This window comes from Hemiscyllium ocellatum, chromosome 42, assembly GCF_020745735.1.
Source record: "Hemiscyllium ocellatum isolate sHemOce1 chromosome 42, sHemOce1.pat.X.cur, whole genome shotgun sequence".
Classification (NCBI taxonomy): domain Eukaryota; kingdom Metazoa; phylum Chordata; class Chondrichthyes; order Orectolobiformes; family Hemiscylliidae; genus Hemiscyllium; species Hemiscyllium ocellatum.
Window position 1 is genome coordinate 33,900,377 of NC_083442.1, and position 18,052 is coordinate 33,918,428.

Below are 18,052 nucleotides of genomic sequence, written 5' to 3' on the forward strand. Positions count from 1 at the left end.
AGATTGCCAAACTCAGTGATACAAAACAATCTGGTGTTCTGGGACGTAAATCACAAAGTTAGTTTGCACAATGATTAGTTGGGAAAATGGAATGTTAGTGTTTATTCTAATGCGACTGAAATATAAAAGTAGGCATGTTTTGCTGCAGTGGAATATGTATTAGTGAGACCACATCAGGAGTACTGTGTTCAGTTTCGTTTCCTTATTTCAGAAAGAATATAATTGCAATAGAAGCCATGCATTGATTCCTGGGATGATGGGCTAAACTTATGAAGAATGCTTAGACATTTGAATTTGGTGAGTGAGTATGTAATTAGGCCTCTGAGTCTACTTTGCCATTTCATAAGATTGTCTGGCTCCAACTCTTCTTTCCTGTCTATCCCTCCAGATACCCTTTAAATTCTGGTTGGTCGAGAAGTATCTGAGGAAGGGTTACTCAACCCAAAATGTTAACTCTGATTTCTCACCACAGATGTTGCCAGCCCTGCTGAGCTTATCCAGCAATAACTATTTCTGTCTCTGATTTACAGCAGCAGTAGGTTCTTTTGTTTCTATCATTGCCGGCCCCTCTCTGTGGAAGAGAGTTCAATGGACTCAAGACCTTTTGAGAGAAAAGAAATCCTCACCTTTTTCTGAAATGGGAGATCCCTTATTTTTAAACAATGTCGGTATATTCTTTCAGCAGTTAAAACATTCTTTCAGCACCAACCCTATGAAATCTCCTCAGCATCTAAACATTTAAATAACAGCTCTCATTCTTTTAAACTCCAATGGATACAGGCACAATTGTGGTAATTCAGTTTCTCTTGTTGTGTTCAGTCACAAAGTTTTCAGATTCAAGCAAAATGTAAGGAAACATTAAAAACGGAAGAAGTCAGATTAATTTCACTTGAATATAATTCAGTCACAGGTGAGTTTAAGAGATGCAGAGCACCACAACATATTGTTAAACAATGGACTACTTATTTAAAATGCATTATAGCAGTATAATGCTGTAAATTCCACTCCACCTCTCCCCCAAAGCACCAAACAGAAAACATGGACAGAATTATTTTGTGTAAGGCATCATATTTCCAGCATGCTCTAGAAAGTTTGAATGCATCATCAAAAGTCTTTTTCATGATCACTTCTCCAAGCTGTCTCAATGAAGAAGCCACAAAGAGAGTGAGGGAAACAATATTTCCTAGTACCCTTACAAATGAAGTCTCACAACATGCAAAACCTACCCGACTTTTATCCTCCAGCTTGGAAAAGTAGTCCGATCGTGAGAAAGATTATTGCCTCTTTAACAAAATTTAAATGTCTATCTCAAACCAGTTGGCTAACCCATCCAGAAATCAACACACAGATGCACTCAAGAAAGAAACAAAGAAGTGATCATTTCTTTGAAAGCTGCTCGATCAGTTTTTTCCAGCTAATTCTCTTCTGGGTGATATAGACTGGGGTGACAACCACGACCGGTGGCCTGTGGTCCTTCCTGAGGTATTGCTCACAAAGAGCTTCTGTAGTGCACATCACATACATCCCGCAATCATAGCTGTTCTTTTGTACTGGTGATGAATCCTCAATGAAAGGCACTTCAGATTTGGTTCCCAGGAAGTGTTGCAGCTTCTTCGCTATCTTTCGGGCATGGCTTTCATTCATGTTGCTGCAGGAATCATAGTGGCTAAAGCAGTTCCTATCTCTGTTGTAACATAGCAAGCTCCAATGAGACCCACCAGCCGCCTGCACAGAGTTGTCATTGACTGCAAGGAAGACCAAGCTTTTCTGTGCCAGTGTTAGTGGCTCCAGGAAGATTGCCAACTCCTCCTGGCTGGCCATGCATTTAATAAGCTGAGTAACTTCAGGGCTGATGAAGCAGGCTCTGTCTGAGAGTTCCTTGTACTGTTCAGCGGCAAAGTATTCAAAGGCAAATGCAATGATGTGGTCATTGAGCCAGTTGGGTGGGTTGAGGAGTGAGAGATCTGAGCGTCGGATTAAGCTGTCATGGTAGCTCAGTATTACTGGGTCCATGCTGCTCCTGCAAACAAACAAGAAACTTCAGATACAAAAACAAAATTCTAGAGATGCTGGAAATCTGAAATAAAAACAGAAAAGGTTAGAACTACTCAGCAGGTTTGCAGCACCTGTGGAGAGAGAACAGAATTAATGTTTTAGGTCTATGAAGTTTTGTCAGAACTGAGTCTAGCCACGGTGGCACAGTGGTTAGCACTGCTGCCTCACAGCACCTGAGACCCGGGTTCAATTCCCGACTCAGGTGACTGACTGTGTGGAGTTTGCACGTTCTCCCCGTGTCTGCGTGGGTTTCCTCCGGGTGCTCCGGTTTCCTCCCACAGTCCAAAGATGTGCGGGTCAGGTGAATTGGCCATGCTAAATTGCCCGTAGTGTTAGGTAAGGGGTAAATGTAGGGGTATGGGTGGGTTTCGCTTCGGCGGGTCGGTGTGGACTTGTTGGGCCGAAGGGCCTGTTTCCACACTGTAAGTCTAATCTAATCTAATCTAATCTAAAGTTAGAAATGTAATAAGTTTTGAGCATGTGAAGGGAGAAGGGGGAGAAGAAGAAGAAAAAGGAAGGCCTTTGATAGGCTGGCAATCAACAATGAGACTTCAGTATTGTAATAGAGGAACAAGGCACCATTGGAGGTACTATCTTACAGATTGGTCTTGAAGATAAAGCCCTGTCCAGCTTCACAGATGAATGTAAAATATCTCATGGCTCTATTTTGAAGTAGACTGGGGAGTTCTCCCTGTGTCCTGCTCAATATTGATCCCTTAAATGACATTACCAAAACAGAGACTTTGCTCTGTGGAAATTCATATAATCTCTACAGTATAGAAGTAGACAATTTGGCTCATCAAGTCCACACTGACCCTCTGAACAGCAACCCATCTCCCATCCCATCGCACCCCCGCCGCCCCCCGCCCCCCCATCCTAACCTTGTATTTCCCATTGCTAATTCACCTAGTCTGCATAACCCTGGACCCTATGGGCAATTTCACATGGTCAATCTACCTAACCCATATATCTTTGGACTGGGGGAGGAAACTAGAACACCTGGAGGAAACCCATGCAGAATGTGCAAACCCCACAAAGACAGTCATCCAAGGGTGAAATTGAACCCAGGTCCCTGATGCATGGCTAACCACTGAGTCACTATAATACCCATATGACAAATTGCTTATGTTTTCTGTATAACATCCTATCATTATGAAAGTGGCTATCTAATTGTAAATCTTAAATCCATTGGGTGCCATAAACAATATGCAACAATTCACCAAGGTTCCTTCCACAACAGTTACTAAACCCATGAACTCTATAACCCAAAAGGACAAGGGCAGCAGGTGCATGAGAACATCATCACCTGCAAGTTCTTCTCCATGTCTGAACTGGAAAGAAACTGCTGGTCCTCTAACCTAACATGAGTCTAAAATTAAGCCAGTCTATTCTCAGCCTTGGTGTCACATTCTATCGTGAGACATGCTTCCGACCTCAGATTCATACCATTTCTAAGAGTGCCTTCTGCAGCTCCATAATATCACTGACTTTACCCCTTTGTCATAACACATTTACTGCTGAAATGTCTATTCATGCTTGAATATCTCCAGTTTTGACTATTCCAACACACTCCTGGCAGGTCCCCCATATTCAATACTTCATAATCTTGAGGTGATCCAAATGATTGTTGCCTATTTCCTCATCAGACCCGTCCTTGCTAACCTTAATTTGCTCCTGGTCTGCTTTGGGTGGTTTAGTCATACTTTTTTTTTTACAATGCATCTCGGGTAATCTCATGATATAAGACACTTTGTTCATTCACTGTCACAGGAACTTCTTTCCAAAGAGCACAATACGTGTATCGCTACACTCCCAAAAGCCTGTCAACACTTACAAGGCACAAGTTAGGAGTGTGATGGAATATGCCCCACTTGCTAGGATGAGTGCAGCTCCAACCATATTCAAGCAGCTTTTTACCATCCAGGATGAAGCAGCCCACTTGATTGGCACCATATCCACAAACATTCACTCCCGTCCCTCCCAAAGCTCAGAAGCAGCAGCGTGTACCATCTACAAAATATTCTAAGCTACTCACCAAGGTTCATTAGATAGCACCTACCAAACCCATACCTACTGCCATCTAGAAGGATAAGGGCAGCAGATATATAAGAACACCACGACTTGCAAGTTCACCTCCAAAACTGACTTGGAAATATATTGCTAGTTCTTCAGAGTTTTTTTTTAGATTACTTACAGTGTGGAAACAGGCCCTTCGGCCCAACAAGCCCACACCGACCCGCCGAAGCGCAACCCACCCATACCCCTACATATACCCCTTACCTAACACTACGGGCAATTTAGCATGGCCAATTCACCTGACCCGCACATCTTTGGACTGTGGGAGGAAACCGGAGCACCCGGAGGAAACCCACGCAGACACGGGGAGAACGTGCAAACTCCACACAGTCAGTCGCCTGAGGCGGGAATCGAACCCAGGTCTCTGGCGCTGTGAGGCAGCAGTGCTAACCACCGTGCCACCGTGCCGCCCCGTGTGGGTTAAAATTCTGGAAGTTCCTCCCTACTGCATTGCCCATGAACCCATACGAAATGAACTGCAGCAGTTCAAGAAGCTAGCTCACCACTATCGTTGTTTTTTTGTTTTTCTCTGTTAACTGCCATGAATCAATCACCCATGTTGCCAATTAGAAGTTTCTATGCAAAGCCTATTATGGGCAATGCAAACCATCGAAGTGAGGGAGGGGTAGAGAGTGCAAGATGGGACTAAATCAAAATGAAGTTGGAGGTGGAAATAAAGCACTGTATCCCCTGCGATGCCCACCTCTGAAGGCATTGAGAACACTGTGTGTTCCTGATCCAATGACACTTCAGCACAAACATAACCACCGTAGAGGGACAGACAGTCAAAGAGATTACCTACTCCACAACGTGCTGCCTAGATGCATTAATAGTCAACCTGGCCAGACCCAGAAGCAGATCCATGAGAAGGTCCACGAATTTGCACACGTGCCGCCACACCAGATGCCCAAAGATCAGGAGTGTGGGCTGAAGGGCAACCAAAAGCAGAACAAAAGATTTTTCAAATAACGAAAGAGGGGATGCAATTTCCCACAACCAATATATACATGGTCCACAGACTTCACAGTGCTGCATAATAAGTGGTTGGATTGGGAGTTCATAAACCATTACAAGCTGTGGGTATCCGGGACTGTTACGTGCAACATCTTCCACCCTGGTAGAAAATGGGAGGACTCCTCATATACACCCCTGGAGATCCCCACTACCTGGTGGCAAATAAGCACGCTAGACGTCAGATAAAGGAGTCAAGGCAGTGGTCCACAGCAGCAGCCTTTAGAAAAAAACACTTTTTTTGTGAGTTAACAGTCACATTATACATACCTAAAAAAGGTGGCTCACGTTGTGGGGTGTGGGTTCCTAAAGGAGGTTTAGAACCTTGGGGTCAATGTGAAATTCCACCCGAGTAGGGGTTCCAATGTATACCTGTGCATCCTCTAACCAGTGCACAACAGAGCTGAAAATGTGTTGCTGGTTAAAGCACAGCAGGTCAGGCAGCATCCAAGGAACAGGAAATTCGACGTTTCGGGCCAGAGCCCTTCATCAGGAATGAGGAGAGTGTGCCAGGCAGGCTAAGATAAAAGGTAGGGAGGAGGGACTTGGGGGAGGGGCGATGGAGATGTGATAGGTGGAAGGAGGTCAAGGTGAGGGTGATAGGCTGGAGTGGGGTGGGGGCGGAGAGGTCAGGAAGAGGATTGCAGGTTAGGAGGGCGGCGCTGAGTTCAAGGGAATCGACTGAGACAAGGTGGGGGGAGGGGAAATGAGGAAACTGGAGACATCTGAGTTTATCCCTTGTGGTTGGAGGGTTCCCAGGCAGGAGATGAGGCGCTCTTCCTCCAACTGTCATGTTGTTATGTTCTGGCGATGGAGGAGTCCAAGGACCTGCATGTCTTCGGTGGAATGGGAGGGAGAGTTAAAGTGTTGAGCCACGGGGTGGTTGGGTTGGTTGGTCCGGGCGTCCCAGAGGTGTTCCCTGAAGCGTTCTGCAAGTAGGCGGCCCGTCTCCCCAATATAGAGGAGGCCACATCGGGTGCAGCGGATGCAATAGATGATGTGTGTGGAGGTGCAGGTGAATTTGTGGCGGATATGGAAGGATCCCTTGGGGCCTTGGAGAGAAGTAAGGGAGGAGATGTGGGCGCAAGTTTTGCATTTCCTGCGGTTGCAGGGGAAGGTGCCGGGAGTGGAGGTGGGGTTGGTGGGGGGTGTGGACCTGACGAGGGAGTCACGAAGGGAGTGGTCTTTGCGGAACGCTGATACGGAGGTTGGTGGGGTGGTAGGTGAGAACCAGTGGGGTTCTGTCTTGGTGGCGGTTGGAGGGGCGGGGCTCAAGGATGGAGGAGCGGAAGTGGAGGAGATGCGGTGGAGGGCATCGTCGATCACGTCTGGGGGGAATCCGCAGTCCTTGAAGAAGGAGGCCATCTGGGCTGTACGGTATTGGAACTGGTCCTCCTGGGAGCAGATGCGGCAGAGGCGAAGGAATTGGGAATATGAGATGGAGTTTTTACAGGGGGCAGGGTGGGAGGAGGTGTAGTCCAGGTAGCTGTGGGAGTCAGTCGGTTTATAGTAGATGTCTGTGTTGAGTCGGTCGCCCGAGATAGAAATGGAAAGGTCTAGGAAGGGGAGGGAGGAGTCTGAGACAGTCGAGGTGAATTTGAGGTCGGGATGGAAGGTGTTGGTAAAGTTGATGAACTGTTCAACCTCCTCGTGGGAGCACGAGGCAGCGCCGATACAGTCATCGATGTAGCGGAGGAAAAGGTGGGGGGTGGTGCCAGTGTAGTTGCGGAAGATGGACTGTTCCACATATCCTACGAAGAGACAGGCATAGCTGGGGCCCATGCGGGTGCCCATGGCAACTCCTTTAGTTTGGAGAAAGTGGGAGGATTGGAAAGAGAAGTTATTCAGGGTGAGGACCGGTTCAGTCAGTCGAAGGAGGGTGTCAGTGGAAGGGTACTGGTTGGTGCGGCGGGAAAGGAAGAAGCGGAGGGCTTTGAGTCCTTCGTGATGGGGAATGGAGGTGTACAGGGACTGGATGTCCATCGTGAAGATAAAGCGTTGGGGACCGGGGAAGCGAAAATCAAGGAGGAGGTGGAGGGCGTGGGTGGTGTCCTGAACGTAGGTGGGGAGTTCTTGGACTAAAGGGGACAGAACTGTGTCGAGGTACGCGGATATGAGTTCGGTGGGGCAGGAGCAGGCTGAGACAATGGGTCGGCCGGGGCAGTCAGGTTTGTGAATTTTGGGCAGGAGGTAGAAACGGGCGGTGCGGGGTTGTGGGACTATGAGGTTGGAGGCGGTGGATGGGAGATCCCCTGAGGTGATGTCCATTTACCACTGTTTTCAGGCAACACGTGACATTGGACATGAACTGGATGTCCATTGCTACCCTGTTCACTACAACCTCTCAAAGGCAACCAGGGTTGGGCAATAAATGCTGTCCAGCCAGTGATGCTCACATCCAGAAGTGAATGAAGTAAAAACCTACAATTGATAGACTGCAGCGTGCGAAGAAGACAGTTCATGCAGGTGGAATTAGAGAAAAATTGCATCTCTCACCAGCAATGCTTACATCTCATCAATAAATAAAATAAACTCCTTTCTGAAAGTCTGTGCAATCTGCTCTCAAACCACTCAATGGAGTGCAATCCCTGCTTTATCAATACTGATCTTTCCAGCGAAATTGACAGCCAATTAGGCACTGTTCTGAGGGTGGGATTAACAGTGCAAAATGAGCTTGGTTATTCCCCTTAATACCACTGACAGTTTAATGACAGTTAGGTTGTCCAGACTCGAATGGTGATAAATAACTTTCTAACAGGAGCAACATTTCGTCCCACCGCAGTGACTGGCAGAAGCAAGAGTCTGACCCCCTGCAGTGCCTGACAGGGTCCAGAGAACCACACTCCCTGCAGTGACTGACAGGACCAAGAGCCCCATCCCTTGCAGTGGCTGACAGGGTCCAGGGCTCCATCTCCTGCAGTGACTGACAAGTGACCCATCCCCTTGGATGCTGCATAACCTGCTGTGCTTTAACCAGCAACACATTTTCAGCTCTGATCTCCAGCATCTCCGGACCTCACTTTTTACTCATCCCCTTCAATGACCAATTGCCGCAGAGCCTTACTCTACGCAGTGGGTGCAGCCACACAGCGCCTTGCTTTGAAAGGCCGACAGGACACAGACTTTCACTCTGTGCACAGATTGACAGGACCTAGAGACAATGATGGACAGCCCCGGGCCCACCACTGGCAGAGGCTGACACTATGGGCCCGCCTCCTAGAGTGATTGACAGCCACATAACCCGCCCCAAACCATGATGGACAGCGTTGAGCCCACCCCTTGGTGATTGACAGACTCCGCCCTGCGCAACGATGGACAGTCGTGAAGCCACACCCCCCCGTCGTGATTGACAGTCCCAGGGAGTCCGCCTCCAGCAGAGAATCAAAGCACTATGACCCCCACCCCCACGGTAACTGAACGCCATCTGCGGGGATTGACAGTCCCAGGTCCCGCCTTCTGTAGTGATTGACAGGCCCATGTCCCGCCTCCTGCAGTGATTGACAGTCCCAAGTCCCACCTTCTGTAGTGATTCAGAGCCTCACGCTCCGCCCGTTGCCGTGATTCGCACCAACCTGCTATGGCCAGTGCAGTGATTGACAGCTCCATGTCCCGCCTCCTGCAGTGGTAGACAGCCCCAGGTCCCGCCTCCTGCAGCGGTAGACAGCCCGTTGCCATGATTTACAACCCCATGGTCAGCCTACTGCAGTGATTAACGGCCTCGTACTCCAACCTTGCCTCGATTGACAGCACTATCCCCCGCCCTTTGTCGTGATTGACAGCTCCTTTCCCGCCCACTAGTGACTGACAGGTCCATGTCCCGCCTCCTGCAGTGATTGACAGCTTTCGGGGCTGACAGCAGACATGATCCACGAGCCGGGTCCCTCAGCCAACTGCCGCCGGGACGCCAGCCTGCACTAACTTTCCTGTCAACCTCATAGCCCCAATTTACAAAATGAGACACTTCAATCGACGCCTGTCGATTTTACCTGAGCGCTGCTGCTGCCTCCTATCACACCCCCGCCTCAGGGTCAGGCCCAGGCCTTGGTCTGCTAAGATCTATATCGCCTCCGCTTCATGTCGGCGCGAAGCGACTGGCGGGCAGCTGCCGTAAGGCGTTAGCTCGTCTTCACGACGGTGCCGTGCCGGCAGGTGGCAGTGAAGCCCCAGCCCGGCGCGCGCGCGTTCCTGCTCCGCCCCGCCCCTCCCTTCCCCGAGTGTGTGCGCTGCTCCTCCCACCCCCACCGCCGCTGTAGGCGCATGCGCCGGGTGTGGAGCAGTCGGATGGGGTGGGGGGGAACGGCAGGGGAGACGGGCTCGTGTCAAACGGGAGATCGCAGGGCGGCGCGAGCGAGAGGAGACGGGCTCGGTAACGGTCGCCACCGCCTCCCGGGGAATGAGGTGAGGCTGAGGGTCCCGGGAGGGTGATGTCGAATCCGGCTGGGGCGGATGGAGACAGCTATTAAACAGGACTGTGGTCCGGACGGTATCGGTGCTGGCTGTTGATGGAGCGCGCTGTGAGGCGGGGAGCGGGGGGGGGGGTAATCGGTGATAGCTCCCGGTAAGCCGCGATCGGGATGGAGTCCCAAACCGCCCTCTCTCCTTCTTCGCGCCCGCCCGTCCGCAATCTCTGCAGCTGTTAACGTCCCTGGCTCGCGCCCGCGCTCCCGGACAGAGCGCCGGGGACCCGCTTGCGCGCGAGCGTCCTGTCACCATTCCCCGCACCCCCCCCCCCCTCCTCCAGCCACACCCCATCCGCGGCACCCCGCACCGAGACATCCCTGTGCCCGAGGGGGTGTCCCCTGTGTCTGAGGAGCTGCCTCCTGTACCCTGGCGTGCTCCCTGTGTCTGAATAGGTGTCCCTGTACCCTGGGGTGTCCCAATACCCTGGGTGTCCCTGTGCCTGAAAGGGTACCCCTGTACCCTAGGCATCCCTGTGACCCAAAGGGCATCGCTATATGCTGGGGTCTCATGTTGGAGGGTTGCCTGTGCCTGGAGGGGCAACCAGTGTCTGGAAGGCTGTCCATGTGCCTGAGAAGTGCCATTTAGGAAGGCTGTTTTGATTCACCTGGTCTCTTGGCATAGTTCATATCAATTTTGCACATCTGTAGTCTCCCATTCGAAACTAACTATGGTATCTTCTCAGCAACAAAGCAGTGCAAGTGCTGAAAATCTGAAACAAAAACAAAGTTGCTGGGGAACTCAGCAGGTCTGGCAGATTCTGTGGAGAGAAAGCAGAGCCAACTCTTTCGGTCCAGAGACTCTCCTTCAGAACTGTGCTGGCGATATTTAACTATGTTAAACTTGTGACTTAAGTTACCTAAATTTTTGGCTTGTTGCTGGCATATGCATTTAAATCTGTACTTTGCAGCCAGGGGAGTATGTGCAGTTTCCAGTGTTCTAGCAATATATTCCAACTGCAAGATGTGACGGTTCATCTTTTTGTGACGCATGCAGTTTTGCAAAATAGCTGTTGCTTCAAATTAATTAGCACTTATTCTGATCTAACATAATCTGATCTCATCTTAAATTATAGCTGTGTCGATCAAGAAAGTTGTCAGTTGAAGGAATTACAATTTAACCAAAATAGAAGTACAATAAATGTTTTGTTGCTTTGTGGTTAAAAGACTTACTCCAAAGAAGTAGGAGGTGAAAAAGATGGTGCTGTCACTTTGTAATTTGAGGTGGATGGAATTGGCCTGGAATAATTGCAATTACAGCCTGTGTAGCATATGACTTTATATTTGCACTTGTATAATCTGTTTGTAAAGACGTATTTAAGTTTCTTATAGTTTTTTTGACACATTAAAAATGGACTTCTGTAGCATGTTGTCTTTCAAGGATCCACTTTGAATTTGTGTGCTAAGAGAAATTTTTTTGAAGATTAAAAGCAATATAATTTTTCAAGACTTATGCTAAGACTCATCCAACCATATTTTAGAATGTACTGTAAAATCTTTTTCTGAAACCCCTTTGACCATGTAACCCAATGATAAAAAGGCCAAGGATGCTGACCTTCCAACTGAAGGTAGTGTCTGAAGAGAGGATTTTCAGTGCACCAAGATATCTCAGTGCATATTACTGGTGTCAAACATAATGTGACACTAGCCACATAAGGAGATTATTAAGCCTTTGACATAGATAGGTTTTAAGGAGTTGTTTCCATTAGTCATTTAGATGACAAGGACAAATATTTAGTACTTGCAAAAAAAAATCAAAAGTTTTTTTTACAGAAAGATCTTCGGGCAGGTTGGCAAATATGTAGTCTTCTCTGCTATAAGTAATTGCCAAGTTTTATTGAAGTAGAATTAAGATGGAAAATGAGAATAGCAAATTATATGACAGGTTAGCAGAAAATAAATCTTGCGGTGGCAACTTTGGAGATGAACATGCAGCTATGATGTTCTAGCTGCTATAATCTATGTTTCAAAGTTATCCTAAGCAGACATTGTTGAATATTGTAAGTCTCTCACCTTGTACAAATTGAGTTACTCTCTTTGAGACTAATTATGTCAAAGAAAATGTAACGAATATGCCCCTGTTTAAACTTTGAGTAGGTGCATGTCTTGGTCTGTGTACCAAATATACTGTAATGCTTAATGTTGTATTGCCATTTAGAATGCATTTATGGTGTTGCTGTTATTCCCAGGGTTTGTCAGAAAAGTCATGAGGAAGTAAGGTCTTAAAGTCATGTATTTTGTTAATTTGGATTACTGCTTTTTATATTGATGGTGTGGGTCCTGGGAAAATTGTGCTTAAGGAAGGATTGACAACTCTTAATTCCACCCCCCCCCCCCCCTGCAAATTTAGAGTTCTAACCTTTTTAAGATGAATTAGTATATTCTTCATGACTATCAGATTTATTGGTGGATTGCCAGGAAGAGGAAACTTTTTTTCACTGATTAGAAGATCACTGTTGGATGAGGAAAGGTTGGACAGGCTGGGCTTGAATTTGGAGGAGTTTAGAAGAGTAAGAAGTAACTATGGAAACTACATGAGATCCTGATGAATCTTGATTGAAGATGTGGAGAGGGTATTTCCTTTTCTGAGAGAATGCAGAATTAGGGATCACTGTTTAAAATCATGGGTCGCCTATTTAGAACATAAGATTTAAAAATAATTGAGCAGTGAGTCTTTGGAAAAGTGGAGGAAGCAGAATCCTTGAATATTTTTAAGGTTGGGGTAGATGATTTTCAACAAGGTGGTCAGAGATTATTAAGAGCATTTAGATTTGTGGTTTTGAATTTAAAATCACTTCAGCCATGATCAACTTCAATGGTGTAGCGGCCAAGGGTCTGAATTCTTGTTTCTTATTTGCATATTTGCATGGATGTTAGTTCCTGGAAATCAAGCCCTGGATATTCCCAAGTCATTACAAAAATTTTTTAAAATATTAAAATGTGCAAAGTCTACAATTTACCTGTCTGAAAGCTTTGGGTTGACCTAGTTTCTGTAATTAACAAAACTGATGTTTATGGTACATAAATAGATTTTAACCATAGGTAAATGACTATGAGTGTTTGACATATAACCCGACGAGTTAAAAGTCCCCTAACGCGTGCGCACACTGGAAAAGAAAAGCTATTATGGATGAAGGAGAAATAAACATTCAATGACACATCTAACGCAGGCACAGAATCTCAAAATCCACAGTTGAATTTAATCGGAGACCATGTATGTCACAACCTGAAAATGTTCTAACAACAATTCCAATGTTGTGGTTCTGTTCGCCGAGCTGGGAATTGTGTTGCAGACGTTTCGTCCCCTGTCTAGGTGACATCCTCAGTGCTTGGGAGCCTCCTGTGAAGCACTTCTGTGATGTTTCCTCCGGCATTTGTAGTGGTTTGAATCTGCCGCTTCCGGTTGTCAGTTCCGGCTGTCCGTTGCAGTGGTCGGTATATTGGGTCCAGGTCGATGTGCTTATTGACTGAAACTGTGGATGAGTGCCATGCCTCTAGGAATTCCCTGTTGTTCTCTCGCTGTTCTCTGTTTGGCTTGTCCTATAATAGTAGTGTTGCCCCAGTCGAATATGTAGTGTATAAAATCCCATGCAAGGACTGCACAAAACACTACATATGACAAACAGGAAGACAGCTAAAGATCCGCATCCATGAACACCAACTAGCCATGAAACGACATGACCAGCTATCCTTAGTAGCCACACATGCAGATGACAAGCAACATGAATTTGACTGGGACAACACTACTATTATAGGACAAGCCAAACAGAGAACAGCCAGGGAATTCCTAGAGGCATGGCACTCATCCATAGATTCAATCAATAAGTACATCGACCTGGACCCAATATACTGACCACTGCAACGGACAGCTGGAACTGACAACCGGAAGCGGCAGATTCAAACCACTACAAATGCCGGAGGAAAGATCACAGAAGCGCTTCACAGGAGGCTCCCAAGCACTGAGGATGTCACCTAGACAGGGGACGAAACGTCTGCAACACAAATTCCCAGCTCGGCGAACAGAACCGCAACAACGAGCACCCGAGCTACAAATCTTCTCCCAAGCTTTGAACAATTCCAGTGTTCAGACTAGTGGATACTGGATTCTGTTACTTACATTAGACATGTCATTTTTTTTTGATTTCAATTAGAAATGGATGAAAAGGAAAAAAATAAGGGTTGGGGGGGAAAAAAACATTGAATATGTACAACTCATTTCACAAGCTTAGGATTTCTCAGTGTAGCACAATGAAGTACTTTGACATATAGTCACTCCAGTAATGTGGAAAATCAAGTAGCTATTTGAATATATTAAGCTTGCATAAACAGAATTCAATAATGATCAGATCTGTTTATGTCATGTTGACTTGAAACATTAGTATTGAACAGGACACGCTGGTATAGAATCTCAAAATTCACAGTTGAACTACTTTAATTGGAGACCATGTATGTCACAACATGAAAATGTTCACATGACAGTTCCAATGTTCAGTGGATACTGTGATTCTGGTACTTGAGAACTCCTGTACTCTTCTAAATAGTGCTTACTATGCTGAAAATACATGGAGTGAGAATTTGCCATCAAGATTACCTGGAAAATTCAGTCATGGGGATGACCAATTAGAAAAATTTTGCCCCTGTAAGTGGGATTGACAGAATTAATGAGGAGCTATTCCTCCAATCATAGACATTATTCTCTTACATTTATTGCTGGTAGCAAATGTGGATTAGGTGTAATTCGAGCAACAATGAACAGTGTGGAGGGTGATTAGTGGCATTGAGCAAGGCTGCTGGTCGAGGAAATGTTGGAGTGGTGAGCTGCTACATGAAGGTAAGGGCCCTGGAGCCATTGGGGTAGAGGTGGTAAGATTTGGGGAGGGAGCAATGCTATTGGCAAGGGTTGCTGCAAAGGCAAATCTAAACCTGTCAACAAAGAAAAATCCGCCTGACTAGAAACCAAGAGAACTTGAAGTAACTGAGATAAATACATTGCATGTGAACAAGGAGTCTCTTAAAGTTAAAAAGTTCAGAAGCTACAATATGGGGAAAATTTCATGAATGTTATTGTAATGAATACTGCATCAGTTAATAATACATCATGATTTTGCATTTGTCAGATCTTAAAGCGTTTCATATATTGTGAACTACTTGTAATGCATCCATTGTGTTTCAAAGACAAACCTATAACCATTTTATATATACTAAGACCCAAGCAGTAACTATATTTATTTTTATGGTACCTTTTATAACCTTGGCTCAATCTAAAGTGCTTTGCAGTCATTAAAATCCTGTGGAAGTGTAGTTGCTATTGTAAGGAAGGAAATTGTAATTGGGTAAATGTGCAAGTAATTTAGGTGACCCCCGGACTGGAGGGCTTAATCCAAAAAAAGCTCTTTCACGAATAAAATTAGGCAATATTTCTACGTAGGATAGTTGAATTTTAGCAATTTCTATAGTATACTAGATCAATATCAAAGCTAGACCAGTTGTTAAATTTAAATCTGACTGGGATTGAGATGCAGTCATCAGATGCAAATGACCTCACCAGTCTGTGGAATGCATGTTTTGAGTGACGGGTGTCAAATCGTCCGTTTACTTTTTAGATATTTTCTAATTGGCCTGTTGAGAAATGTTTTTCATTATACACCTGTGGCGCAGGTTGGACTTGAACTTGGGTATCCTGGCTCAGAAGTAGGAATGCTTTCACTATACCACAAGAGCTCCCACGTTTTGCTGCTACTTATGCCAGTTGTTGTGTCCAAACATAAATATTGTGGTGGGTCAAAAATAAATTCTTTCTTTGTGTGTTGTGGATTTAAGTTTCCTGAATTTTAATTCTTTGGTGTGACTGCATGTTCCAGAAATAGAGGTAATGTGTACTACATAACCTAATGAAGGAGTTATTGAGCATGAAAAAGGCTTTCTGAAAGCTTAAAAGCTACTTAGAAAATCAGAAAGTAAGCCTTGAAAAAGTATCAAGAGCAGCCTTGGCGATGGTGACACAATTATTTTCACCCCTGGTACTGTAGGACATCTTGCATGCGTGTGAAATGGCACCATCAGTTTCATCAGAAAAAATAGTAGCTCTGACTATCGTTGCTCTTTCAGTATTGCATCCCAGCCTTGGTTTTGAACTGAAATCCTAGAATGGAGCTTGAAACCGTAACTTCTGATGTAGAGGTAGGAGTACAGCCACCTGAACAACAGGTGATAAGTGGGTGCTATACGTTGTTGAGAAGAACATTGTGAAAACTTAATTATGCTAAATATTCATTCAATATTATTTCTGTATTGCTGTAACAGTATAAACTATTCTTTCCATTTACTAAATACTGTAATCCTTTATTAGCCCTTTGGAAAATGGCTTCTATCATGCTCAGAATGGGGAGATTTGGTCAAGGTATCTGGACTTTCCCAGTCCAATATTATGAAAAGTATTTGTACAGCATAATGTATGGTATTTTGATTTTTTTTTTCCTACATTATACTTATGCTGTCAATCTTTCATAGAGTTGTTAGCCCAAAAGTGAGTTTGAGATTACTTTTAGAATTTGAAGTTCTAACTCATCATTTTGCTTTTGTTGCATTAAACTGACTTACTCACAAGCAACTTTGACTGTGTTTATTTGAATGAGAGAGAAACATCCAGCAGGTTGCGTACCTCCAAATGTTGGTTGTGGCTGGAAAGAAAATTTTGAGTTCTTGGGCGTCCCAATAAATTGTAGATAATTACAAGTAAATCATTAGTGCTAGGCACGATTTGAGCTGATGAATTGGAAGTAGCTGGAAGAATTCTGGTACAACTGCAAATATTTTGGCTGGCGTATACATTTTCCTGCGTATTTTCAGTGTAGTAAATAATCCTAAAGAATATTGTATATGGTGTTCTCATAGTTTAGAACTCATTTGTCTTCAGGTTATATTAAATAGTTGGATTTTCTCATTGGGTAGTTAATGTTTATGTTGTGATTTAATGATAGATGGTATTTTGTGTGCAATTTTAAGTCTGAATTCTTTTTGCTCAGTGTTGGAGCAAATATTTGGTTTCCACTGTTTTGTTCCTTCCATATACTCTTTAGGTACATAGAGGTAGGTAAGCACTGAAGTGAAACAAAGGTTTACAATGATGGTGTTGGAACTAAGAACATATTTATCAGGAAAATCAGAACAGGCTCAGCAGGTTCTTCTTATGAAAGAGAAGACTAAGGTGACTTGGTAAGACCTTCTGGAGGCTAGACTTATTGAGAGTCCACATCTATAGGATGTACGTATGAAAAAAAGGTTATTAACAAATCCAATATGAAGTTGAGGTGCAGAAAATCTTCATGAAGAGAACATTAAGAATACAGAAATTGTAACCAACTGGATTGGTCAAATGCAAATAGAGTAGGTGCAATGAATGTGAAGCTAGATATGTAATGAGGAAGAAAAGAGCAGAAGAATATATTGATAGGATAAGATAAAATAAAAATAATAGGGCCTGCCTGTTAAGCATAAACACTAACATAGTTGACCAGTTAAAATAGGTGACTTATTCCTTGAAGGTAAATTTTTATCTGCGTACTGTACTCTGTTTTAAAGCTTTTTTTTTGGTGTCCTGTTGTCTTTTATTTTCAGTGTTTTAGTTTTCATGTTGCAGTATTATTTTTTGTGCTAATTAAATATTTTTTGAAGTGAGCAAAGCGAGTTTGAACTGTAGTTGTTTGTTGCAGGTCCTTTGGAGTCTAGAACAGTGTTTTTGTGGTCATTTGATAGTACACCCATCTCTTAAGTCATACGGATGTGGGTTGAAGTTCCATTGTGAATATTTGAGCAGCATGGTAGCTCAGTGTTGAGCACTACTACCTCACGGTTCCAGGGACCCGGGTTTGATTCCAGTCTTGACCGACTGTCAATGTGGAGTTTGCACATTCTCCCCATGTCTGCATGGGTTTCCTCCCACACCCGAGAGATGTGCAGATTAGGTGGATTGGCAATGGTGAATTGTGCATAGTGTCCAGAGATGTGCAGACTAAGTGGGCTGGCCATTGTAAATTCAGAGTTATGGGGATAAGGTGGGCTATGGGTAGGATGCTCTTCAGATAATTGTTGCAGACTTGATGGACTGAATGGCTTCTTTCTGCACTGTAGAGATTCTGTGACTGAAATATAAAAGTATGAGTGCAGTGAATGTGAAAAATCCCAAGGCAGCATTTTGAAGAACAGTGAGTGTATTCTTTGTTGTCCTGGATGATATTTTCCCTCAACCGATGTCTATGAATTATAAAAAGCAAGCATCTAAGTTTCATGGGCAATAGAGAAGGCAAATGGGATGTTGGCTTTGATTTCAAAGTGAATGGTATCGATATTCCTGATGAAGGCTTTTTGCCCAAAACATCAATTTTCCTGCTGCTTGGATGCTGCCTGACAATGTTGTGCTTTTCCAGCACCACTCTAATCTTGACTATAGTTAG

At 44.8% G+C, this 18,052-nt stretch overlaps 2 protein-coding genes across 6 annotated transcripts in view; one reads left to right on the forward strand and one right to left on the reverse strand.

Moving 5' to 3' along the window:
* Positions 1–809: 809 nt before the first annotated feature.
* senp8 (SUMO peptidase family member, NEDD8 specific) lies at positions 810–9,258 on the reverse strand. 2 transcript variants are annotated; one of them, XM_060853697.1, is made up of 2 exons: positions 8,715–8,974; positions 810–2,020 (listed from the first exon to the last, which is right to left on the reverse strand). In XM_060853697.1, exon 2 carries the CDS (start codon positions 2,011–2,013, stop codon positions 1,378–1,380), a length of 636 nt encoding a protein of 211 aa, XP_060709680.1. In that variant the 5' UTR covers positions 2,014–2,020; positions 8,715–8,974; the 3' UTR covers positions 810–1,377. The 2 variants fall into 2 exon arrangements, with proteins under 2 accessions (XP_060709680.1, XP_060709679.1); XM_060853696.1 differs by lacking the exon at positions 8,715–8,974 and adding an exon at positions 9,129–9,258 and having other exon boundaries at positions 811–2,020.
* Positions 9,259–9,440: 182 nt separating this feature from the next.
* myo9aa (myosin IXAa) overlaps positions 9,441–18,052 on the forward strand; it is a 328,643-nt gene continuing 320,031 nt past the window's right edge. For all 4 annotated transcript variants that reach the window (XM_060853931.1, XM_060853935.1, XM_060853933.1 and 1 more), the window contains exon 1: positions 9,441–9,540. The gene's annotated coding sequence lies outside the window, so the exon portion shown is untranslated. The remainder of the gene's footprint in view (positions 9,541–18,052) is intronic.